Source organism: Lepidochelys kempii, chromosome 3, assembly GCF_965140285.1.
Source record: "Lepidochelys kempii isolate rLepKem1 chromosome 3, rLepKem1.hap1, whole genome shotgun sequence".
Classification (NCBI taxonomy): Eukaryota; Metazoa; Chordata; order Testudines; family Cheloniidae; genus Lepidochelys; species Lepidochelys kempii.
The window spans coordinates 159,818,903-159,846,541 of record NC_136382.1 but is presented as its reverse complement, the minus strand read 5'-3'; the positions used below and the strand labels follow the sequence as shown (position 1 = coordinate 159,846,541).

The 27,639-nt window shown below is 48.0% G+C and overlaps 1 protein-coding gene across 1 annotated transcript in view; it reads left to right on the top strand.

Moving 5' to 3' along the window:
* DNAH14 (dynein axonemal heavy chain 14) overlaps nucleotides 1-27,639 on the top strand; it is a 454,606-nt gene that overhangs the window by 186,076 nt on the left and 240,891 nt on the right. The window contains 4 exon segments of the mRNA XM_078851974.1: nucleotides 155-177; nucleotides 17,017-17,162; nucleotides 24,745-24,834; nucleotides 25,137-25,271. Of these exon segments, the coding sequence (XP_078708100.1) occupies nucleotides 155-177; nucleotides 17,017-17,162; nucleotides 24,745-24,834; nucleotides 25,137-25,271 (394 nt within the window).

Here is a 27,639-nt window from a genome sequence, read left to right as displayed (position 1 = left end):
CCATGCCGAACTACTTGCACTATAAAAGAGCCTCTGCAGGGCCTGGAGGCGGAAAACGCGGACCTGAGTGTACAGACACTTCAGGCCCTGCCCTCCGTCCTTCAGGGGTAGATGAAGAACTCCAACAGGGGCCCAGTGCATTCCTGACCAGAAGAACTCTAGAATCAATCTCCGGAGGTGGGTCAGGAAACCCGGGGCCGGGGCCAGGGTGTTGAGCCGGTACCAGAGCGTGGACAGGACTAGTTGGTTAAGCACCAGTGCTCTCCCTCGGAGGGAGAGACATCGGAGAAGCCTCATCCATCTCCGGATCCGCTCTATCACCCCGCCCTCTAAATTCTGCCAGTTCTCCGGCGGGGAAGGATGCGTGGCGGAAAGGTAAACGCCGAGATAGAGCAGTGGACCCGCACTCCACCGGATGGTCTGAAGTGCGGGTGGGAGGGAGCTCACCTGCCGCCAGTCCCCCACCGCCAAGCCAGAGCTCTTGACCCAGTTGACTCGGGCGGAGGAGGCTGCCGAATAGATGGCTTGGCATGCCTCCACTCGCGCCAAGTCGCCCGGGTCCTGGACCACGAGGAGTACGTCATCGGCGTACGCCGACAGGACCAGCCGCAGCTCCGGCTCCCGCAGCACCAACCCTGTCATTCTCCTGCGGAGGAGACAGAGGAAAGGCTCGATCGCCAGAGCATACAACTGGCCCGAGAGGGGGCACCCCTGCCGCACTCCTCGCCCGAAGCTGACCGGTTCAGTCAGGGTCCAGTTGAGCCTAACCAAACACTCCGCGGAGGCATACAGCACCCGGAGAAAACTCACAAACTGAGGTCCAAATCCAAACGCCTGCAGAGTGCTCAGGAGGTACCCATGGTCTACTCTATCGAACGCCTTCTCCTGATCAAGAGACAGGAGGGCGAACGATAGATCATCTCTCCGCCCGAGTTCCAAAAGGTCTCGGACGAGAAAGAGGTTGTCGAAAATGCTGCGACCCGGGACAGTATAGGTCTGGTCTGGGTGGACCACGTCCGCCATCACGGACCCTAGCCGCAGCGAGATTGCTTTCGCTACGATTTTGTAATCCGTGCTAAGGAGTGAGACGGGACGCCAGTTTCGTAGATCGCGGAGGTCCCCCTTCTTCGGCAGCAAAGCGAGCACCGCTCGCCTGCATGACAGAGGGAGGACCCCGCTCTGCAAAGACTCAGCCCAGACGGTGACTAGGTCTGGGCCGAGAATGTCCCAGAACGCGCGGTAAAACTCCACGGTCAGCCCGTCCATGCCCGGAGATTTATTGGTGGGCATGCGACGGAGGGCTTCCGAGAACTCGGCCAGGGTGAGAGGCAGCTCTAGTCGGTCTCGGTCGCCCACGCTGACCGTGGGGAGTTCCTCCCAGAGCACCTCGCAAGCGTCAGGATCGGTCGGGTCCGGGGAGAAAAGACTTGTGTAGAAGTCACGGGCCCTCCCACACATCTCCTCCGGACCCGTGAGGGGGGTGCCGTCTTCCGCAAGAAGGCAGGTGACGTGTTTCTTGGCCCCCCTCGTTTTCTCCAGGGCATAGAAGAAGCGGGAGCCGCGGTCCATCTCCCGAAGGAGGCGGATGCGGGATCGAACGAAGGCACCTCGGGCCCGGTGGTCCTCCAGGGCCCGGAGCTCCTCCCGCTTCTCCCGGCACGCTCCGCAGAGGGACGGGTCCTCGGGATCGGCGGCCAGGCGCCTCTCCATCTCTAAGACCTCCCGTTCCAGCTGCTTTATTGCCGCATTTCGCCGTCGGCTGGTGCCCCGAGTGTAGTCACGGCAGAAGAGCTTGGCGCGCACCTTCCCGAGATCCCACCATCGCCGCACCGAGGGAAAGGCACGCCACTGCTCTCGCCAGGCCAGCCAAAACTCCCGGAAGGACATCACAAAGCTCTCGTCCTCCAACAGGCTGTTATTAAAGTGCCAATAGGCCGGCCCCGGTCTCTCTGCACGGAGGGAAACCGTTACAGCGACTAAATGATGATCGGAGAATGGGGCCGGCCGAATGGCGGAGGAGTGGGCCTGTGAAAAATGGAAACGGGATAAATAAATATGGTCCAACCGAGAGTGGTGTGACCAATGGGCCTCCACCCGGACAAAGGTGAATGTGGAGGTGTCATCTGGGTGATGGTCGCGCCAGACGTCCACTAGGGAGTGATGGTCGACTATCCCTTGGAGAATATTCGCGGCGGCCGGACTCGGTTCGGCCCCTGAGCGGTCCCGTTCCTCGAGGGTGGTGTTAAAGTCCCCTCCCAGGACCAGGCACTCATGCGAATCCAGGGTGCCGAGAAAGTCGGACACCTGCTGATAAAATTGTGGCCGCCTAGAGCTCATTTGCGGGGCATAGATATTAACAAGATTAACCACGAGCCCCTCCATATGGACTCGAAGGTGCAGCACGTGGCCCGGCATGGCCTCATTGACCCCTAGCACCTCAGGCCGTAGGTTGGGGGAGAATAGGGTTGCCACTCCAGCCTGCCAGGTCGCAAAGTGGCTAAAGTATACCCCGTCCCCGCACTCCAGCCGCCACCTGTCTTCGGCGGCCGGGTCTGTATGGGTCTCCTGCAGGAAAACTACAGAGTACCTCCCCTCCCGAAGGTAAGAGAGCACCTGGGACCTGCGGAGAGCCATCCTACAGCCCCTGGTATTCAGGGTCGCAATAATAAGAGGCGTCATACGGAGGGCTGGGGGGGTGGGGGTCTCGTATTGGCGGGGGGGTTCAGGGCCCCCGGCGGGTTGCGCAGCAACCCATGACCCATCCCGTGGGTGAGGAGATCGCTTCGGAAGCTGCGGGCTCGCTCGTAGGCCGCAGCACCGCGCTTTCCTTGCCCCCTGCCCTCCTTTATAAGGGCCTTTGTGGCCTGGAGGAGTTGATCAAAGTCCCCCCATAGCCGAAGAGCCAGCTGTGCCCTATTGCGGGCGCCACGGGAGTGCTCTAGGAACTTCCGTAGCGCATGCCGCAGCTCATGGGGGGGTGGGGTTACAATTCCCGAGGTATTCCCTGATGGGCCTCTTAATACAGCCTCGTGGTCCGCTAAGGCAGGTAGACAGGGTGCGGACCACCGACGGGGCGTCTGACAGGCTGGGGTTATTAAATTCATTTCACGCCTTGGGGTGGAGGGGGATGGCAGGGGAAAAATTGCCACTCCTAACGGGTCGCGACTAGAAAGTGCAAAGACTGCTCCCTGGGGGGAGTCTGCAAAAGGCGGAAAGGAAGTAACCACAGGGGCGGCATTAACATTGCAGGAGGAGGGACCTTGGGCAGGGGCAGGGGTGGGGGCAGGGGCAGGGGTAAGGCTCTGGGGTGCAGGAGGCGAGCAGCGAAAGGAAAGTGCCTCCTGAGCAGAGTCAAGGGTTAAGGGGGAAGGGGAAGGGCTCCCAATAATGCCAGGTGCTGGCTCCATGGTGGTTTTAGCGGTCACGGCATCAGGTGGTGGACCGCCTTCTGCAGGGTGCTCACCCGGGAAGGCAAATAGGGGGAGGGAGCATGGGGAAAGGGAGGCTGGGGTAAGGCTGCCCAGCTCGAGGCCAGCCGGCAGCAAATCATCCCCTCCCTGGGTGACCGGGGTCAAATCTAGGGCCTCAATCTCCGCATACACGGAGGAGAGGCCAACTCCTGCCACCCCGGGGGCCTCTCCTCTAGGGCCCGCCTCAACGGCTGCCTCAGGGTCCGCGGGGGGTTCGGGTAGCGTCCAGGCAGAAGGGGTGTCCTCAGAAGTCTCGGAGGGGAGGGTCTCCCGTGGAGGGGGGGTTCTGCCCTCCAATGCCAGTCCGTCTTCCCCCCCCGACACCGGCGGATGGATCTCGCTCGCGGCCGTGGCGGGAGGCTCGATAGCAGTGCCTCCTTTCCTGGTCTTCCGGGGGGCTTCCGCGTCGGGTGGATGCAGCGGAGCTCGAGCCTTCCGCTTGCCTCGCTTCCCCTGGACTAGGGTCCAGCCCTCCATAGCATCATCTGGGGGCTGGTTAGCAGGGGTCGTGTCGGGGGGCGGAGGCGATGGTTTAGGGGTTCGGGGAGGTAGCGGTGGGGCAACATGAGGGACGGGGGCTTCTCCTTGGGGAGGGCCCTCTCTTATACCCGATAATATCCTTGCCACACCCTCCTCCATGGGCTCTATTGGGGTGGTACTAGCAAGGGTGGAAACCCCTTGCTCGCCCGGGCATTGTAGGGAAGGTATCTCTTGGGCCCGGACGGGAGCAGCGATGGGTCGAGTAGGAGGAGGGTTGTTTTCTGGTACTGGGCAGCCAGGGGCGTCGGCAGCGACGGGGCCGATGTCCTGCCGGGTCTCGGGGGTTTCGGGTGCCCCTCCCCCCCGAGCCAAAGGGCAGTCTCTGCGGACGTGCCCCGCTGAGCGGCAGAGGTAGCACCGGGCCTCTCCGGTAGAATAAAAGACCCGATAGCGGGCTCCCTCGTAGGGGACTAGAAAGGACCCCTCAAGCGCCTCTCCGTCACGCGCCCCTGCCGGTGGTAGAAGCTGCACTTGCCGGCGGAACGAAAAAATGTGACGGAGGGTGGGGTCCTTGCAGCCCAACGGGAGAGGGCTGATGACAGAAACAAGTTTCCCCAGGGTGGAAAGAGCGGGTAACAGGGCAGCATTGGGTAAGAAGGGAGGAACGGAGGTAAGGACGAGGCGAACGCCCAGGTCTTCTAACGGTTCTAGGGGGACAAACACCCCCCCTACCGTCAGGCCCCTCTCCACCGCCTCCTGGGCGGCATCCTCCGAGGCTAAGAAGAAAACGACCTTCCCATACATCTTGGAGGCCGCCACAATAGCCGTGGGTCCTACCACCTTCGCCAACGCCTGCACGTATGTCTCCACGTGGGGCGAGGCGGGCACCAGGAGGCAACGAACGCCGTGCTTCCTGGTCAAGGCGGGGAAAGGGCCTCGGCCGCTGGTGATGGTGGCGGAGGCGGGGGGGGGCGAGATGAGGAGGCGGCAGGCAGTGGGAAGCCCGCTGCCGCCCGGGCATACGTCCTGGGGGCCGGGGGAGGGACAATCGCAGAGCTGGTGGAGGGAAACGCTGGGAGGGGCGCCACGGTTGATGACGAGGCCGCAGCGGTGGGGGCAGCCCCTGCCATGGAGGGCTCAGTGGTTTTAGCGGGGCCCTTTCCTTTCCACCCACCCCGGCCCTTCTGGCGAACCAGGGGGGGTTTCCTAGAATCTGAGGGGGTGGTGGGTGCAGCAGCAGCAGCAATCACCCTGGTGCCTCCTGCTACCGGTGCCCCAGCAGGGGGGGTGGTAAATACCTTAACAATAGTAGTAGGGGGGGACCCTTGGGGGTTGGGCAGGGGTGGTGGTGGGGAAGGGACAACTAATTTTATTAAAGCAGTCTCGCCTCTCTCGTTCCCCGCCATTGTGAGCAGGGAGAGACGGAGACACCGGAAGAAGGAGGGGGGAGGGAAAAAGGCGGAATAGCCCCTCCTTCCGCTGGCTGCGGACGGGAAGGGAAAAAATGCCGAGGGAGGGGGGCTGGGAGGATGGGGGGAACAAAATCGGGGTCCAATAAAAGGGGCAAGTTGTGGGATAAGCAATCCGGGGGGGGGGGTGCAGACCCACACACGTTTGTCCAAAGAGTCTCGGTTGGTCGGTTGTTAGGTCCGGTCCGGAAGGCAAAGTTCAAAGCAAACAGCTGGATCCGAAGGGAGATGGCAGATTGCCAGCAGGGACAGACTGCGGGGGGGCCGTGACAGTTGTAATAATGATGGGGGGGTAGGGGCACCGATGGATCGGGGGTGGGGGTCTCCACGCCACACCCCCTGTGCCGCCACAAACGCAAGTAATCACAGTCAAACTCCCCCTCACGAGAGTATAATTCAGAAAGTTACTCAATCTCACGGTCTCCGTCACGATGATTTATATTATTTCGTCTGTCTGATGGAATCTCCGTCTCCGGCTGTGTTGGCTGTGTTCCAAGTCCTCCGGTATGTTAAGAATGTTGTAAGATCCGGGCTGCTGGCAAAACGGCTGGGTCTGGGGGTTTCCACTCCCCCCCCCGGACAGCAAAATCAGCAATCTTCCCCCCCCTCCTCCGGGGGCTCAGCTGAGGCAAATAGCTGCGCCCGAAAGCAGGCGTGGGGGGGGATGGCCGGCGAAGGACGTAGACGGAAAAAAAACACAAAAAATGAAAAGAAAAATCAAAAAAGCGTCTGGCCCGGTCGGGGGGGGACTAAGGCAGGTGCAAAAAGTAAGAAAAATCCGGGCCAGGGGGCTTTAGGAAAGAATAGAAAGCAGATAGCTGAGGAGCAAGCAAAAGACGTTCCGTTTCCTAACAGGGAAGGTTCCAGAACAATCAGGAACCTTCTGGAGACAATTAAGACAGGCTGATTAGAACACCTGCAGCCAGTCAAGAAGCTGCTAGAATCAATTAAGGCAGGCTAATCAGGGCACCTGGGTTTTAAAAAGGAGTTCACTTTAGTTTGTGGTGTGCGTGTGAGGAGCTGAGAGCAAGAGGCACTAGGAGCTGAGAGTGAGAACATGGACTGTTGGAGGACTGAGGTGTACAAGCATTATCAGACACCAGGAGGAAGGTCCTGTGGTGGGGATAAAGAAGGTGTTTGGAGGAGGCCATGGGGAAGTAGTCCAGGGAGTTGTAGCTGTCACACAGCTGTTCCAGGAGGCACTCTAGACAGCTGCATTCCACAGGGCCCTGGGCTGGAACCCGGAGTAGAGGGCAAGCCCAGGTTCCCACCAAATCCTCCCAACTCCTGGTCAGACACAGGAGGAGTCAGTCTGGACTGTGGGTTCAGAAAAACGGCCAAGCTGAGGGCTGCCGTGAAGCTCCAAGGCAAGCAAATCCACCAATAAGCACAAGATCCACCAAGGTAGAGGAGGAACTTTGTCACAATATATAAATAGTATAGACAAACCCATTTCCTGTATGGCTTGTGTTATCACTTAATTTATATAGAAAGTATATTTCCAAACATTTTCTAGGCTTCACTCCCTCTGTTTGCACCTGCTGTTTTCATTCTCTTGTTCAAATAGGCCAATATTTTCCCACTCCCAACTGCTAACTTCTCATCTCCTCCAAAACCCTTGGCTATACCCACTCTTCCAACTGGTGACAGGTTTCAGAGTGGTAGCCATGTTAGTCTGTATCAGCAAAAACAATGAGGAGTCCTTGTGGCACCTTAGAGACCAACAAATTTATTGGGGCATAAGCTTTTGTGGGCTAAAACCCATTTCATCAGATGGATAGAGTGGAAAAGCCAGTAGCAGGTATATATACACAGTACATGAAAAGATGGGACTTGCCTTACCAAGTGGGGGGCAGTGCTAATGAGGCAATTCAATTAACAGTAGAATACCAAAGAAGGAAAAATCACTTTTGTAGTGGTAATGAGGGTGGCCCATTTCAAACAGTTGACAAGAAGGTGTGAGTAACGGGGAAATTAGTGTGGGGAAATCAGTTTTTGTAATGACCCATCCACTCCCAGTCTTTATTCAGGCCTAATTTGATGGTGTCCAGTTTGCAAATTAATTCTAGTTCTGCAGTTTCTCGTTGGAGTCTGTTTTAAAAGTTTTTTTGTTGAAGAGTTGCCACTTTTAAGTCTTTTATTGAGTGACTGGGGAGATTGAAGTGCTCTCCTACTGCTTTTTGAATGTTATAATTCCTGATGTCAGATTTGTGTCCATTTATTCTTTGTGTAGAGACTGTCCAGTTTGGCCAGTGTACATGGCAGAGGGACATTGCTGGCACATGATGGCATATATCACAGACTTAAAAGGTCCCAGTCATTGGAGCACTCATTCACAAATTTGCATATCTTGACAGAGCCAATCCTCCCTTTTACCAGGACCTATGTAAAGTAAATTGCTTAACACTGGGTTTCTTATTTCCCCAAATGAATTTATCCTGAATTACCATTTGATCTAAGAGATTTCCTGGGCCTGAAACTTGAACTGTTTGGAAAAAGAAGTGATTTGGGGGTAAGACATTCATTTTAACTACTGCAGTTTTGCCAAACCTGAAATTTCATGTTCTTCTTCAAGTGATGTCCCTGTGACTGCTCCACTGTAAGTGCGGCAGTGCCCCTGGCACGTGGGATTGGAGATCTTCATCAGCAGTGCCTGTCGGACCATACATGCGCACCTCCTCCCTTTTGTGCAGTGAGTGGTACATATATATAGTGCTGTGCAGTCTGACTCCTCCCAGTTCCTTTTCTACCACTTTTAGTCTGAGATGGAATCCAGAGCAGAGCCCGCTTTTTCCTGTTCCCTCAGTAGCTAGTGCCCTACCTGTTAGTTGTAGTGTAGTTAGTATTTTTTCTTCTCCTTTTCTTCTTAAAAAAATTTTTTTTCTTAACTTTATCTTTACAGTTATTTCATAGCTTAGGTTTCATTTTCCCCCTGCTTCCCGCCCATACCCATTGGGAAGCCTCCCCTCTTCCAGTCATTCCCACCATCTTTCAGAATGGTAGCCAAGGAGTCTGATGGCACCTTAAAGAGCCACCGGACTCCCCACCATATTTGACATCCCACCAGTTTGGTGACCAACTAACTCCGTTTCTTCCATCATGGAAACTCATCACCTTGGACAAGTGGGTTCTAGAGATAATCAAGGAAGGATACTCCATTCCTTTCCTATCTTGCCTCACCATCTCTCCTCCCTGTCCCTCTTCCGGGACCCCTCTCATGAACCCATTCTATAGGGAGAAATAAGTCATCTTCTGCAGTTGGGAGCCATAGAACTGGTTTCTTTCCAAAACAGGGGACAGGGTTTCTACTCCCATTATTTCCTCATCCAGAAGAAATCCAGTGATGGGTGACCCATCCTGGAGCTTCGCAATCTAAATAAGTTTGTCAAACTGCAACACTTCAGGGTGGTTATCCTCTCCAGTGTTATCCCAGCAATTGAACAGGGGGCCGGGTTCTCAGCCCTCAACATCCAAGACACACATTTCCATATCACAATACATCCTGCCCACAGATGATTTCTCTGATTCGTCATGGGTGACAATCACTGTCAGTACACGATACTGTGTTTTGGACTATTGAGAGACCCTCAGGTGTTCTCCAAGGTCCTGGTGGTAGTTGCTGCCTGTCTAAGGAAACAAGGCATTGCCATCTTTCCATACTTGGACAATTGTCTCCTCAAGGCCCAATCCGAGCAGTCCGTGTAACGATGGACCTGTTTATGAAGCTAGGCCTTCTCATAAACCTAGAAAAGTCTACTCTAATTCCGGGTACAACACCTGGAATTCATCGGCGCACAATTGGATGCCATACAAGCCAGAGCCTTCCTACCACCTCACAGATTCTCCGCTATACTAGATCTGATATCCAATGTATAGGTCTGCCCCAGACATAGGCGTTGATTCCGTGGCTGCTGCAGGGCTGGAGCACCCATGGGGAAAAATTAGCAGATGCTCTGCCCTCACTGGCAGCCAAGCTCTCCCCGTCCCCACTTCTCCCTGTCCCCACTCCTCCACCTCCCAGCGCTTCCCGCCCGCTGCCTAACAGCTGTTTGGCGGTGCTTAGGACTTTCCGGTGGGGAGGGGGGGAGGAGCAGGGACGTGGCATGCTCAGAGAAGGAGGTGGAGAGAGGCAGGGCAAGGGTGGGGACTTGGGGGAAGAGGGTGGAATGGGGGCGGGGGTGGGGTGGGAAAAGGCAGAGTGGGGCGTGGACTTTGGGGAAGGGGTGGAATGGGGGTGGGGCAAGGGCAGTGCAGGGGTAGGAAGAGGCAGGGCAGGGGTGGGACCAGGAGCTTGGGGTTGGGAGGGGTCAAGCACCCACCGGGCAGAGGGGAAGTCAGTGTCTATGGCTCCAGATCTCTGCCAGAATGTGCCTGCAACTTCTAGGCCACATGGCAGCAGCCACTTTCGTGATCAGACACAAAAGACTATACATGTGGTGTCTTCAGGCGTGGCTCCATACAGTATCTCTTCCCCACAAACACAGCTTCCACAAACTTTTATCCATGCCGATGAGACTCAAGGACTCACTACTTTGGTGTACGCAGCCCAACAATGTCTGTGTCGGAGTTCCTTTCCTCTAACCACCACCGACCATGATTCTAACAACTGATGCCTCCCTAATCGGTTGGGGAGCACATCTCCACAATCACATAGTGAGGGCAGTTGGTCGTTAACTGAATCTACTCTACACATCAACCTTCTTGAACTACGAGCGGTGCACAAAGCCTGCCACGTTTCCTCCCTCTCCTCCAAACATCACACCATCAGAGTCATGATGGATAGTCTTGCCCGCAGAGCAAGATCCCATTCTTTATGTTCGGAGGCACTCAAAGTGTGGAACAGGTGTATCCAACATAACATCACCATTTCAGCAGCGTACCTCCCTGGACACCATGAATGCATTGAGCAGGAGATTCTCCCATGATTACGAGTGGGAACTGGACATGCAAGCCTGTGAGCCCATCTTCAACCAATGGGGATGTCTTACATAGATCTGTTTGCTACTCTGCAAAATACTCATTGCCCTCAATTCTATTCCAAAGCAGGACTGGAACACAGATTATTGGGAGACACATTCCTTATCACATGGTATGTATCACTCCTCTATGCCTTCCTTCCTTTGGCCCTCCTATTCTTTTTACTTTGCAAAATACAGGAGGACTGAGCTCCCATCATTCTTAGAGGTCCAACATGGCCATAACAGGTCTAGTATACTTACCTCCTTCACATATAGTATGTCAGCCGATCTCTCTCCGTCCAACACCACAGTCCTTCCACAAGACGCATCCTCCGTCCCAATCCACAGATGCTCCACCTCAAGTCCTGGCTCCTACGTGGTTCTGGAATTCGGAAATAAGCTGTTTGTGTGCAGTCAAACAGATACTTTTTAATAGCAGGCATGATATAATTAGATGCACGTACATTTACAAATGGACTAGATTTCAATGCTGGTGTGCCTCCCACCAAGTTGACGCAGCACTTGCTCAGCTACCACTTATCCTGGACTACATGTTATACCTTAAACAATCAGGATTATCTACCAGCTCTGTTCAGGTTAACATGGTGGCAATCACTACTTTTCACTGCCACATAGATGGCTATTCCACCTTCACAAACCCGCTCACAAAACGCTTTCTGGAGGGTCTCCAAAATCTTTATTCCCACATACGAGACCTGACCCCTGCCTGAGACCTCATCCTCATCCTATGTTCTCTGACTAGACCCTCATTTGAACCAATGGCGACCTGTTCTTACCTGCATCTATCAATGAAAATGTCCTTTCTTGTCGCCATCATTGCTGCCCGATGAGTGGGCAAAATCACGGTCCTTATGGCATATCCACCATACACACTGTTGCACAAAGACAAAGTTACCCTATGCCCACATTCAAGATTACTACCTAAGGTTCCGTCATCTTTCCACCTCAAACAACTAATACACCTTCCTTGCTTCTTCCCAAAGTGTCGTCATAACCAACAGAAGGCAGCTCTACATACCCTAGACGTAAGACAAGCATTAGTGTTTTATTTGGACAGGACTAAACATTTCCAAAAATCACCATGATTATTCTTCTCAACCACCAAAAGATCCAAGACACAGCCATCTCTTAACAATGCCTTTCCAAGTGGATCTCACAGTGTATACATTTATTTTACGAACTCCACCACAGACAACCTCCTACCACAATTACAACACGTTCCACACGTTCATTTTCCACATTGATAGCTTTTCTGAATAATGTCCGCATTGGTGACATTTGTAAAGCTGCCACATGGGTATCAACAGACAGTTTCACCCAGCACTACTCTATTACGCACAGTGGCGCAGCAGACACTCTCCTAGGACATGCTGTCCTATCATAGGCAATACATGTCGCTCCGAAGCCCCAGCTGTCCATTTAGGGGCACTGCTTTCTAGTCACCAACAGTGGAGCACCCATAGGGGCATTACTTGAAGAAGAAGAGAAGGTTACTCACCCTGTGCAGTAACTGAGGTTTTTCAGGATGTGTCCTCCTACAGGTGCTCCACTACCCCCTCTTCCCCTCTGCTTCAGAGCCTAAAACATATGCTCTGTGGCTGAGAAGGAACTGGAGGTGGTCAGACTGCACAGCGCTGTATATAAGTCCCACTCACAGCATGAGAGTGGGGAAATGTGCGTATGTGGTCTAATGGACATGGCTGATGAAGATCTCTGACCCCAGGTGCAGGGGGTGCTGTCCTACCTACAGTGGAGCACGAAGAGTGGGAGTCATCTCGAAGAACTCGGTTACTGCACCAGGTGAGTTAACCTTCTCTTGACCAACTTTCCAGATCTATTTTGATATTCTTAATCAAATTAATATAATTAATATTATTTAAGGTGTGTCGTCTTTTAGAAATGTGTATTCCCAGGTATCTTAGAATCATAGAATATCAGGGTTGGAAGGGACCTCAGGAGGTCATCTAGTCCAACCCCCTGCTCAAAAGCAGGACCCATCCCCAATTAAATCATCCCAGCCAGGGCTTTGTCAAGCCTGACTTTAAAAACTTCCAAGGAAGGAGATTCCACCACCTCCCTAGGCAACGCATTCCAGTGTTTCACCACCCTCCTAGTGAAAAAGTTTTTCCTAATATCCAACCTAAACCTCCCCCACTGCAACTTGAGACCATTACTCCTTGTCCTGTCCTCTTCCACCACTGAGAATAGTCTAGAACCATCCTCTCTGGAACCACCTCTCAGGTAGTTGAAAACAGCTATCAAATCCCCCCTCATTCTTCTCTTCCGCAGACTAAACAATCCCAGTTCCCTCAGCCTCTCCTCAGAAGTCATGTGTTCTAGACCCCTAATCATTTTTGTTGCCCTTCGCTGGACTCTCTCCAATTTATCCACATCCTTCTTGTAGTGTGGGGCCCAAAACTGGACACAGTACTCCAGATGAGGCCTCACCAATGTCGAACAGAGGGGGACGATCACGTCCCTCGATCTGCTCGCTATGCCCCTACTTATACATCCCAAAATGCCATTGGCCTTCTTGGCAACAAGGGCACACTGCTGACACATATCCAGCTTCTCGTCCACTGTCACCCCTAGGTCCTTTTCCGCAGAACTGCTGCCTAGCCATTCGGTCCCTAGTCTGTAGCTGTGCATTGGGTTCTTCCGTCCTAAGTGCAGGACCCTGCACTTATCCTTATTGAACCTCATCAGATTTCTTTTGGCCCAATCCTCCAATTTGTCTAGGTCTCTCTGTATCCTATCCCTGCCCTCCAGTGTATCTACCACTCCTCCCAGTTTAGTATCATCCGCAAATTTGCTGAGAGTGCAATCCACACCATCCTCCAGATCATTTATGAAGATATTGAACAAAACCGGCCCCAGGACCGACCCCTGGGGCATTCCACTTGACACTGGCTGCCAACTAGACATGGAGCCATTGATCACTATTGATCTTATTGAAGTAGTTACCCATTTGTTTTTTATATTTATCTTTTCTATCTTTCTACAGATCAGAGCCCACACCTACATCCAGAACTTCTGACTTGTCACAGTTTATTTTAAATCCTGACACTGTCAAATTTTTAGATTTCCTCTTGCACTTCTTATAGTATGTGAACAGGATTCATAGCAAATACCATGACATTGTCTGCGTATAAGGTTGATTTGCATTCCCTGTTTCCTATTGTAATTCCATTTATATTAGGATTATTGGTGACTGAACAGGCCAATCATTTGCCCAATCAATCAGCAATGTTCGCTAGTCATTGCTAGCGATAGACTACCAATATTGTTGATTGACTGGGCAAATGACTCTGTAGCAGGGTGGTCACCCCACACCTGCCCTGAGGGGCTTCAAACAGCCCAGGAGAGAGCTGTGGCTGGGGGCAAGCAGCTCCCAGGCTGATTGGGGAAAGCAGGCTCAGCTGTGGCCACGCTCCAATCAGGGCTCAGCTGGCCCTTATAAGAGGGCAGTGGGCCAGGAGCAGACAGAGTCTCCTCTAGCTGTGGAGCGAGATGGGCCTACCTGCTGGGGAGCATGAGAAGGTACCTGGAGTGGAGCCAGGGCTGGGGGAAGGCCAGAGGAGCTGGGGAGCAGCTTGTCCGTCTCTACAAGTATCTGAGATTTTTTTTTGTTAGCTCATTGAAGATACTGTTAATTGTTATTAGTTGTGCCCTAAAAAAATTACAGTATTCTGGATGAAATCCACCAGGGCATGGGGATTTACCATTTTTAAGGGACTTAATAACCTCTAGATCGTCCTCTGATTTAATATCTTGCTCCAGGGCTTCTAGGTCAGGGGTTCTAGATTTGGTATATCAGCTTTAGCTAAATATTCCTCTATCAGCTTATGGTCAACTGACTCCAAGGAGTAAAGTCTCCTATAGAAGTTTGCAAAAGTCTCACATATACCTTTTGGGCCAGTTGCCAGTTTATATGGAGCTTTCCAGACTGGCGGTATAATTTTGCTTCCTTTTAAATTTTTAGTCTATTAGCTAGTAATTTATCAATTTTTGTTAATCTTTTTGTAATATAGGTGTTTTGTGTATCTAATTGCCAGTTCAGATTTTTCGGTTTGGAGCAAATGTAACTTGCTTCTGACCTCTTGTTTGTTTTCTGCGATTGAGTTTTCTGGTGTAACTTAAATTTTTCAGCCTTGTTGACCAATGTTTGCATTTCCTCTTTTCTAACTTTTCTAACATAGAATTTTTTGTTAATTACGATGCCCCAATAACTGCTTTCAAGATATCCTACAGAGTGCTTTTTAAAATCTAGTCAGCATTGTTTTCCTTAAAATATTGCTTATTTTCCTCTCTGATATCTTCTATGGGATGACAAGAAAAGAGTTGAAGTGAGATGTTTAATCTCCATTTTTTCATTTTAGTGTGTCTTTCCACTGTCATATAAGAAGCCAAACTAATGCATGATATCATTGAGATGCCTCCTTGCAGTGCTGACATTGCTGTACTAAGCAAAGATCTAGAGATCATATATTTTCTATGAGATATTGAAAAAAAGGAGTAGTCTCTTTCCTTTTGGTTAATACACCCCTTGGACTCACACAAATGTGTTTATTCATTAGATAGAAAATCAGGAGCAGAATTAATCTGTCCTTTATTATACTACCTCTCTGATCTATCTAATCAGGGATCTGGATACAATTATAATCATATCCAATAATAATATCTCCTTCTCTAAAATCTTCTAGTGTCCGAGATAACTTTCTGAAAAAAGGCATTTGACCTTGATTAGGGGCATAAATACTTCCTAACATTAGTATTCTATCACCGATTGTACCTTTAACTAGACATTTGCCTTCATTATCTATATATTTATCATTTACTTTGTAAGGTATATGTTTGGCAATAATGATTTCTACTCTTTTATTGATATTCCTGGAGAAATATAAGGAGTTTGGAACCAGTTACCTTTGATGTGTTTATTATGTTCCTCCGTAAGGTGCATTTCTTGTTTTTTTAAAAAAAAGTCCCATGTATCTGGGGCCTCAGCTTTAATAGCTTGAAAAGCTTCTCTTTCTGTCTTTCTTTCTTTCTAACTGCTGTTAAGACCATGTTATAGAACTGGATTGTATTAGCCATGATAAGGCCCACATGACATTCTAATAAGCAAACTCGGGAAATGTGGTCTAGATGAAATTACCAAAACATGGTGCACAACTGGTTGAAAAACCGTTCTCAGAGTAATTATTAATGGTTTGCTGTCAAACCGGGACATCTAGTAGGGTCTTGCTCAGATCAGTCCTGGCTTGGGTACTATTCAGTATTTTCATTAATGACTTGACAATAGAGCAGAGAGTATGCTTATCAAGTTTACAGATGACACCAAGCTAGAAGGGGTTGCAAGTCTTTTAGAGGATTAGAATTCAAACTGACCTGGATTAATTGGAGAACGGATGTGAAATCAGCAAGATGAAATTCAATTTAAAAAAGTGTAAAGTACTACATTTAGGAAGGAAAAATCAAATCCCCAAGTACAAAATGGGAAATAATAGGCTAGACTGAAAAGAATCTGGGGGTTTGGTGGGTCACAATTTGAATATGAGACAATGTCTTGCAGTTGTAAAAAAGGCAGATATTCTGGGGTGTATTAACTGTAGTGTTATATGTTAGACATGAGAGGTAATTGTTCTGCTTTGCTTGGTACTGATGAGGCTTCATATGAAGTATTGTTTCCAGTTTTGGATGCCACACTTTCAAGTGTGGGCAAATTCAAGTGTGCCCAGAAGACAGCAACAAAAATGATAAAAGACTTAGAAAACATGACTGATAAGGAAAGGTTTAAAAAAAACTAGGGATGTTTAGTTTTGAGAAAAGACTGAGGGAGAGACCTGATATGTGTACAAATATGTTATAACCAGGATGGTGATCAGTTGTTGTCCTACTGTCAATGGATACGGAGAAGAAATAATTAGTTTAATTGTAGCAAAGGGGAGTGAGGTTACATATAAGGAAAATCTTTCTAACTGTAAAGGGTAGTTATATACTGGAATAGGCTTCCAAAGGAGGTTGTGCAATCCCCCTCATAGGAGGCTTTTACAAATAGGTTAGCCAAACACCTGTCAGGGATAGTCTAGGTATACTTGGTCCTACCTTAGCACAGGGAGATGGACTAGATGACCTCTTGAGATCCCGTCCAGCCCTACATTTCTATGATTGTTGTTTTAATATACTGTGACTTGAATTCCTGTTTTACTGTATTCATTTGCCTTTTTTCCCTCCTGTTGAATAGATTTTGTATGAATTTACTACTCATGGGCCTGGATCCAACTTTTATTGAAGTCAGTGAGAATCTTTTATTTTATTTCAGAGTTGGATTGGGTCCCAAATGAGAAAAGTGAGCAAAATTATGTTCCAAAGTGAAATTCAAATTAAATAAACAAGTTTGATCTCACTTTGTCCTTCCAAACTCTTTTCTGTACAAAAATGTGATTATTTCCAAAATATCTGCTAAAATATACAGTGTGATGCACAATTATAAATAAATTAGAAACTGAGAATGATATTCCCCCAAGGTGTAAGACAGGTAGAACCATATATTAAATATTACTGGGTTGACATGTTTTTATAATTTTTCTAGAAATTATGATACTAGTGTTCCTGCAGAAGAAGAAGCTCTCATTATAATCAATTCAGTGAAAGAAGCTAATTTACCCAAGTTTCTGGCAGAAGATGTTCCTCTGTTTGAGAACATTATGGCAGATCTGTTCCCAGGAATTACAGTTCCAAGAATAAGCACTCTCAAACTAGAGGTAATAAAATGAATAGGGCTTTTCAGGAATAGTGATTGACAACTTAAATGTCACTGTTTTGTTTTAATAAAGAAAGGGATAAAAAATCTTTAATGGTTCAAAAGTTCTTAAATTTTTTATTAAGGGAGAAACCCTGATATGCAGCAAATCAAAGTGATGTGGCTTGATGGAGGAGAGTTCTCCAGTGGCCAGGGAAATAGCATCCTTCCCCTCTCTACCCTAGGCCATGGAGCCACTATGCAACTCCTGAAGACTCAGTCCTGACCCACTTCACACAGATATATTTGAACCAGAGATCTCCAGTCCCAGATCTGCTGATTTATCCTCCATCCTTCACAGCCCCATGGAGACCAGGGAGTGGAGGCCTCCTGTGCAAGTTCCCCTCATCTGTGTTCTGTGCAGTGGAACATGTTCCACTACCTATTGGGGCCCTATGTGTCTGCAGAGGAAAGGGGAAGCAGGGTTTTCCCTTAACATTTGTTGTCTGTAGTCCAGTTATTTCAGTTGTCTAAAGAAAAAATGTTTTAAAAGTAAGTCAGATTTACTTTTTTGTCTTTTGTGTTAATTTCACATGTTGATATAAAATAGCATGGGATTTCTGTTAAAGGTGGGATTTCTAGTTTGTTTGAGAGAAACCTTTAGAGTTTTTTCCTCTTCATTTGTTGAAATTTGCCCAAAGATCTGAACACTATAGAGTCTTTTCAAGTCTTGGTGGTCATGTGTAGCTGGAATTTGTGTGTGTATTGAAGAGAAAATGGCTCTCTGTCCAGCCTTCATGAACGAATATCCCTTGATCATCTTGAGATCTCTTGTGAGACTATTGGGCCTGATTTTCCCGCTACTTAAGCAATATGCAAGTCTTTGCAGTTTGAGGACCTAACTTTAAGCAGGCAACGTGTCCAACTGACTTCAGTTAAATTAAGCACTTGCATAAGTCTTTGCAGGATTGGGACCTTACACTGATATATACTGAGAATAATTCTGTTTATGTAAAATCAGTCTGAGATTCCTCAAGCCCATTATTTATAAGGCTTTTACAGAAAAGAGCAAGCCATAACAGTGTCATAAAGGATTTAAAAGTTCTTCAAGTTCCCTGTGGGTGCTCCACTTAAGGTGTTGGTGCATCCCGGCACCGCAGTTCGGAGATTTTCGGTAACCGTACCTGGTGGGACGTGCGTGCACAGTAGCCGTCTCGCGGTGCTGTTGGCAATTCAACTCATGCTCATGAGTCCCAACCCCCTCAGATCCTTCTCAACCGTCCTTGGCTGCAGACGGAGTGCCAACAGCAGTGTCACAGAACCATAAGTGTTAAAAATAGTTATTAGTTAAGTTAGTCCTCAGTAGTTACTCATTGTTGAACTGGGTTTCTCCTTCTTTTTCTAGCCAGTTAAACTTAAACAAACAAAAAAAACCACCCCTTCCTAGGGGTTTTTTCCCTCTATTTCCTTCAGTTATCCCACGACCAAAATTGGACTCTGAAAATGCTAGCCTCTCTTGGGTTTAAAAGATGTACTTCTTGTAAGGACGCAATACCCACCTCCGACGGACACTCACGATGAATTTGCTGCTTAGGAAAGGAACACGTTCCTCAGAAATGCTCCCACTGCAGTAATCTTAAAGCCAGGGCAAGGAGAGACAGGGATCTCCAACTTAAAATGATTCTTACGGAGAAATCCCTAACACCACCGTCCGCTCCGGCAACAACCCCATTGGGGGATTCGCCAGGCACCTCCTCCCTGGACAGAGCAAGTACTCTCTCCTCCACAAGGCGAGGAAGACATCGCCTGCTGATGGAGAACTGTTGAAGAGAAAATGGTCTCTAGCAAGATTGCCACCCATGAGGCCGACAGCCAGCAGGGTGAGCATGTTTGATGCGCCGAGCACCTCTGGCACTGCCCGTACTGGGACCTCTGCTGGCAGAGATAAGGAGTCAAGTTGCAGGCATAAATCAACTTCCTTCACAGCACCAAGTACTCCAAGGAAGGACACAGTGCCGACAATGCCTCAGCTTGCTATGCCACTCCAATGGTGCTGCATACTCCTGAACCGATACCTGACCATACTAAGTTGGCACCGGCAAAGGCTACACACAGGCAGATGGGATCAATCTCCCAGGCTTCTACACATAAGAACATGGCACTGCTGCCCTTGGCACTGTGCTCCCTCACTAAAGTGGCCGATATCAGAATCTCATCCACACCGGGATCACCGATACTCGGCACTGATGGTTCTCCGGTGCCAATTGCACTGGTGCAACCAGAATCACCAAATGCCTCCAGATTCTCAAGTGATGAGGAAGCTGATATGTCTTCTACTCTGGAAATTCTTCCCCATCAGGCACAGAACCACCACCGTTGCACACAAGTGCCAGGGAACGCCTACACAGGGACATGCCTCCATAGCTGACTAACCCATGGATGTGCCTCCCATGCCATTCCCAATGCAATGGGCACAGTGGGACCCATGTGCAGTTTACCAAGCTCAGGCCCCGTACACCACATAGGTGACACATACGTCCTGTGACAGATACTGCAAATGAGCCCTTGGAGACACAGGAGGATTCCGTAGAGGAATTGGATGATTCCAACAACCAAGAACAATCAGCAACTTACAACTCCATCTCCAGATGAAGTGGTCATGCCATCCCAACCCACCATTGCAGATGACTTAAAACAATTTCAAGAGCTATTCAAATGGGTGGCACCCAGCCAGAATATCCAGCTGGAAGAGGTGAATGAAAACCAATGTCAGCTCAAGATACTACACTCAGCATCCTTGACTAAGGTTGTGCTACTGATTTAATAGTGCTCTAATGGAACCAGCAGAATTAGTGTGGCAAACACCAGCAACCATACCTTCGACATGCAAAAGGGCGAACAGGAAGTATTCAGTGCCCAACAAGGATATGGACTTCCTATTTTCACACTCTCAGCCATACTCGTTGGTTCTGGAGGCAGTGAACCAATGGGGGAAACAACCCCATTATAAATCCAGCCCACAGGACAAGGACTCAAAAAGATTGGATTTGTTTGGCTGAAAAGTCTATTCATCAGCAACCCTTCAATTTTGCATGGCCAGCTACACAGCAATACTAGTGAAATACGACCATGATGATTACCAAAAACTCAGTGGATTCATAGCAGACATCCCAGAAGACCGAAGGGATCAATTCCAATCCACCATAACCGAAGGGTCAGTTCATGGCGAGGATTGCTTTACAAGCATCCCTTGATGTTGTGGTCACAGCTGTTTGCACAACAGCTACTGCAGTAGTCATGAGGAGGGCCTTCTGGCTACAATCCTCTAGAATAGCAAAGGACCTCCAGACTAAAGTTGAGGACCTCCCCTTTGACAGGGAAAAAACTATTCTTGGCAAAAATAGATGAAGTCCTACACTCAATGAAGGACTCTCAAACTACGCTCCAAACCCTGGGTATCTATATGCCCCTTAACAGATGAGGGAGATACCGACCTTACCAGTGCAATTGAGACACAACCGGACAGAGACAACAGAGGCATTTTGATAATCAAAGACAAAGGCACAAATCACAGAGACGTCACCCTACCCAGTCTGCTACATCCCAAGCACCTTCAAACAAGATGCAATTTTGAAGCATTGGTTGAGGGTCTGACCGACCTCCCCCGACCACCAGCTCCAATAGAACCAATGACCCAAGTTTTTGGTCATTGACTCTGACCATTCTACCATATGTGGGCCACCATCTCTATGAACCACTGGCTTTTGGAGATCATTCGAGTGGGTTATACCATCCCCTTTACCTTCATACCACCTACTCAGCCCCCTGCTCCTTCCCTCTCCAGGGACCTTTCTCACGAGCACTTATTGAGACAAGAAGTAGATCACCTGCAACAATTAGGGGCCATGGACCAAGTTCCAACACAACACAGAGAGAAAGGGTTTTACTCCCATTATTTCCTGACTCAAAAGGAAAATGGAGGTTGGAGACCTATACTAGTTCTGAGAACTCAACAAATTTGTCCACACCCACAGATTCAAAATGGTCAAACTGAACTCAATCATCCCAGCTCTGGAAGAGGGGGACTGATTCTCAGCCCTCGACATACAAGATGCTTACTTTCACATTACATCCATACTGCTCAGACAATTCCTGTGATTCACAGTGGGACAAGATCACTTCCAATACAGATTACTGCCATTCGGACTGTTGACAGCTCCATGGGTCTTTACCAAAACCTTAGCGGTGATAGCTGCTCATCTATGCAGACAGGAAATACTAATATTCCCATACTTAGATGATTGCCCACTAAAAGGTCTTACCAGGATGGAAACACTACACATCACTTGACAAACCATCTCTCTATTTCACTCCCTAGGGCTACAAATCAACGAAAAGAAATCTATCCTAACTCCTGTACAACAACTGGACTTCATAGGCGTGCACCTGGACTCAGTAGAGACCAAAGCATTTGCTACCAATGCCCTGATTCACGGCGCTGACCTCCATCATATCGGTGATCTCAGGGAGCCTGTGGGTGTCTGTATGCACCTGCCAACAACTCCTGGGACATATGGTGGCCACCACTTTCATTGTAAAACATGCCAGACTACACCTACGTTGCTTTCACAAAAGCACAACCTACACAAAAGACTCATACCAACCCCAAAGGGCCTACATTCACTACAATGGTGGACAAACCCAATAAACGTGTGCTCAGGCATCCCATTTCAGCAGGATCTGCCAACAGTACAAATCACAACAGATGCCTCACTGATTGGATTGAGAGCTCACCTAAACCAATATACAACCCAAGGCAAGTGGTCCCCCACAGAAACACACTTACACATCAACCTGCTTGAATTACGCATGGTTTGCAATGCATGCCTACATGTCCTCCCCTTTATATGAGGTAAAACAATAAGGATCCTGACTGATAACATTGCATATATGTTCTATATAAACCGCCAGGGTGGGGCACATTCCCATTCCTTATGCACAGAGGCCTTAAAACTATGGAACTGGTGCATAAAACACAACATCTCTGTTACAGCAGCATACCTCCCAGGCTGATGGAACATGATGGCTGACATGTTAAGCAGACGGTTTTCCCAAGAGCATGAATGGGAACTGAACAACAAAATAATCCAACACATATTTCACATGTGGGGATCACCACACATAGATCTGTTTGCAACATTAGTAAACAAGAAATGCCCAAAGTTTTGCTCAGGAGCCGGACTCGGAGCATGATCCCTGGGGGACGCTTTCTCCATCAAATGGAGAGCTCCTCTCCTATCCACATTTCCATCGATACCTCTGATCTCCAGAGTGATGCACAAAATACAAACAGACAGAGCCAAAATAATACTCATAGTACCGACATAGCCCAGACAGACTTGGTTCCCTTACCTGTCATGCATGGTGATCTGCAAACTGTTCACTTTCCCTCGCCTACGGAATCTTCTCTCTCAGGACGATGGTCAAGTCCTCCATCCGGACCCGAAGAGACTTCACCCGAAGGCATGGCTCCACCCCAATGAACTAACGTGCTCAGAACAGGTAAAACAAACGTTGTTAAACAGCAGGAAACACAGCACATGCACTATCTACCTCCAAAAATGGAAAAGATTCTTCCTATGGTGCCAAAACAAACAGCTGCAAGCCGAGCACCACTTTGACTAGTCTCTAAGGTGCCACAAGTCCTCCTTTTCTTTTTATTATCCCTAAAGAACTCAGGGCTTGCTACGAGCTTGCTTAGAGTTCACCTTGCGGCCATCATGGCCTTCCATCAACAAGTAGATGGGACATCAGTATTCACCCACCCAATTACTAAATGATTCCTAACGGGCATACAGAATGTGTGCCGAGCCAGCCGAGAACCACACCAATGTGGGACTTAAATCTGGTTCTCAAAAGTCTAACCAGAGCCCCTTTCGAATCCTTAGCCACATGCTCATTACTTCACTTATCTGTGAAAGTGGCATTCCTGTTCGCGATTACATCAGCATGAAGAGTTAGTGAAATAGGGGTTCTCATGGCTCAACTCCCATACACAATATTCTTCAAGGATAAAGTCACACTTAGAATACATCCTAAGTTTATAACCAAAATATCATCTTCAATCTCAACCAACTGGCTCACTTACCTACATTCCACCTAGAACCACACACTAATGCTCAAGAGGCAATCCTGCACACACTGGAATCCTGCACACACTGGAAGTGCGCCGGGCCTTAGCCTTTTACCTAGACAGAACGAAGCCATTCCATAAATCTCTTAGACTCTGTGTCAACAACAGAACGATCAAAAGATTCTGCCATATCAACTCAGAGATTATCCAAATGGATATCCAGCTTGTAGCCATACATGCTATTCACTACATAACACTGAAGTCCCTCTGGGCATCAGAGCCCACTCGACAAGAGCTTTAGCTACCTCCGCAGCATTTCTACACACTTTTCCCATTCCAGACATCTGCAGGGCAGCCGCCTGGGCCTCTGAACACACATTCATGAACCACTGTGCAATCACTCTTGGCTCCAGCTTGGATACATAACTAGGCGTCACTGTACTAGCCTCAGCAATTGACTCCACTCCGAAGTCCCTTCCATCCTCATGAGGACACTGCTCTACATTAATGTGAAGTGGAGCACCCACAGGGACAACACTCGAAGAAGAAGAGAGGGTTACTCACCTTGTGCAGTAACTGAGGTTCTTTGAGATCTGTGTCCCTCTGGGTGCTCCACTACCCACCCTCCTTGCCTGTACTTCAGAGTTCGCAGTAAGGACTCTACAGTAGAGAAGGAACCGAGGAGTTAGGACACGCGAGTGCTAGTTGAATCGCCAACGGTACCATGAGATGGTTACTGCGCACTCACGTCCCAACCAGGCACTGGTATCGAAAATCTCTGATCAGCAGCACCGGGATGCACTGACACCTGAAGTGGAGCACCCACAGGGACACACATCTGGAAGAACCTCAGTTACTGCACAAGATGAGTAACCCTCTCTTTTCATTTTCCATGATATTATAGTTAACGTTTCATGTCTTAGGAGTTAAGATGTGTACAGTATTATAATTCAAATAACTGGAAATTCTGAGCATGTGTCTTTGCCCATAGAAAATAAAGGGAACTCTTTTATGAAGATCTGTGACAAGGTCATGACACTGAAGGACTAAGTAAAAGAAAGAAACTACTAGGTTAATAATTTAATCTGTTCCATTTTATCTGTCAATTTGAGCTGTGCTAAACCGGATACATGTGATATTTAAGCATTATAGTTGGAATTGCAATTCCAATCAGAGATTTCTTTATGGTCTTGTTAATTGCATTCTAGCATGCGTCAGAAACATTTCTATGTTCTTAGGGGATACAATAACCTATTTTATTTAAACTTTTTTTAGGAAAATCAGCCCTTGGTATTGTGGAAATCACCTACTTTTCTAATTTCTTCCGCTGCTGATACTGCTGCCTTCCTAAAAATGTTTTCAGGAAAATGCATGTGCTGCAGAAGCAGTCACTTTACCTTTTAATTTCTTTTAAGTACTATTACTGTGCTAACTGTGTGATTTTTATTTATTTTTTTTTTTTAAATCTTAGAAAGCAGTAGCTGTTGCAATGCAACAGTTATGTTTGCAGCCTTGGGAATCTCAGATAGAAAAAGTTTTACAGTTTCACAATCAAATTCTGGTAAGTACAGCAGAACATCTGTTAATATGACAAATGTCTTGAATTTGAGGTACAAGTCCAGAGATTCTTTGAAGATTTGTGACAGTATCCAAAAGATCCTAATATAATCACAAGCCTATTGAGAACTACAAAATTAATATTGGAGTAGAAAGAAAAATTATTTTTCAGAACAAAATCAAATTCATATCAGAATTCTAAAATTGCACACACGCTAAATCATTGAATTTTTTTTCTAATAGTCTATCCTTTTAGGAATAAGCTCCAGTGCCACTTAGAAATGATCTTTGCAAATGTGTTTTCAGGCTCGGGTTGGTGTGATGTTAGTAGGCCCTACAGGTGGAGGGAAGACAACTGTTAGAACAATTTTAGAAAAAGCCTTGGTAATTTTACCAACTTTACGTTTGGAAAAAAATTCAAAAAATGATGGTGTTTTGCAGGTAAGATATTTGAATATCTGCTCTTACATGTTAGTTTTAAGCTACTGGGTTTAGTTTAATTTTTAATGTTGACGGGCATTTATTTTAAAGCCTGGTTCATAATTCTGCATAGATCATAATTTTTCCAGCAAACAAATTTATCAGTAAAGATCCATATTTGTTTCTTTTTTTAAATTGAGTGCTTTGGGAAAGTAACACATTAATATAATTAATACCTTGGGGAGAGTATTTTGAAAAGTGCCCAAGAAAGTTTGATGCCTAACTTCCATTGTCAGTAGGAGTTGGATGCCTAAGTCTCTTAGGCACTTTTGAAAATTGCACTCTGAAGTGTGGGGGTGAGAATAGCAAGTTTCAATGCAAGTTTCCTCACTACACTCAATCTTTGAGCCTCAATCCTTGACCTAGGAAGACCATCCCTGTGGCTGAGAGGTAATTGGTTCTTCATACTTATTCATTCAGACCTTGGCCTTTCTATTGACTGCCACTAGTGCGCTCAAATAGATCAGTGATATGGGTAGTTGTCTACTAGAAAGCGGACTGAGACAACTTTTAGTAATTACAGACCTTTGCGAGATTTGAACCAGTAATAACCTAGTAATGAAACACTTCATGTCTCATTACCAATTCCTTAAGTCATCTAGTCCCTTATTTATCGTTTAGAATTAATTAATCAGACGTACACTTTTCAGCTAAGAAAACTGAAAGAGCAATTTATATTTCAAAAAGAATACATACTTTATGCTCCCATTTTTATTAAAGAATGTCAATATCTTGCAGTAAAATTTAATTTTTTTAGTTAGCCTTTTAAATGTAAATTATTTTAGATAACGGGTAACCCAGTAACAATATTGTAATTAAGAATTTATTGCATGATACTGAACCACAAAAAAAAAAGTCATGTATGGTGCAGCAGGACTTAGCAATGACAAATCTGGAAGTCAGTGCCACAAAAGATTTATGTAAAGAAGTCTGAAGCATAAATTACTCTTCTTTTTTTATACAGATATTTTACATTTAACTGCTAGTTCATTAAAATGATCTTATTCTAGTCTTTTGGGTAAGTATACATTTTTTAAATTGGCCAAAAATTTACTACTACTTTGAGTGATTGCTCATGTCCATTTCACTGTAGGTGTGTGCGCTTGCCACATGCACCGGTGGTGGAAGTTTTTCTGTCTGTGGTATCTAAAGCAAATGGGCTCTGGCGCCCTCTGGAGTGATGCACATATGTGCCGGTATAAGGACAGCTGCCGCCCCCCTCCTCTTCAGTTCCTTCTTACCGCCAGTGATGGTGCTGGAACATTCCCTTGCCTCGGCAAATTTTTGACTCTTCGAGTGTTGTTTTTTGCTGTATATAATTGTTAGTTGTTTCTAGTGTAGTTCTTATTAGTTCCCTTTGTGTAAGTATAGAATAAGTTAGTCTCCCGTGAGACTTAGCCCAGGGACGATACATGCCCCAGTCCCTGGGCTTCAAGCCTTGTGAGCGCTGTGAAAAACCTATGTCCATCAGCAGTCTCCACCAAAGCTGTCTGAAGTGCTTGAGGGAAACCCATGTAAGCGACAAGTGTCGCATTTGCAGAAGTTAGCTGCGCACCAAAAAGGAGTGGGACATTCAGCTTCGAGTGCTCCTTATGGAGCCAGCCAGATCAGATTCCACTCCAAGCACCTCCGCATCGGTGTGGAGTGTGACACTGGTCCTGACCTCCGAACGGCACCGATCCCCATCTCCAGTACTTGCAAAGAAGCAGAAGAAACACACCTGGATCAGGCGGTCTCCCATGTCCCATAAAGGGAAGGAGAAAGCCAGAGGTGAGCAAAGACCCACATGGTGCAGCTCATCCCCTCCAGAGCGCTGCCAGACTGCAGTATCACCAGCTGATCTGTCGAGCCCCCTCCAGGACCTGCCCAACACCCTGGGAAGCAGCAGAGGCATCCAGCACCTGGCAGTGCTATCCATACCAGAGGACTTTCAGGCTGCTTAAGGACATATTGTCCCTCCCGGTGCTGCCAATGCCTGTGAGAAAAGTTGCCCGCTCAAGAGGCAATCCTGCCCTACGGCCCTTAAAATGATCACCATCTGCATGGCACTGCTGCCTGGCACCACCACAGGTGGCATCCCGCCAGCAGTCTCCAGAGCTGTGCTGTCGGCCCTCCAACACAAGCCAGCTGGCCTGCCAGAGCTCCCAGCACCACTCCTTGGACTCCAGGCACCAGAGGTGGATTTACAGTAAAACACGGTGCCCTGGCATGGGGCACCCCAACAATAGGGGGCCCCGTGGCCAGGTAGCTGTAGGGGCAGAAGCTTGGTCCTGCAGGCTCCTGGGGTTCCTGCTGCAGGCTCCACACCCACTGGCAGCCAGGCTCCCCC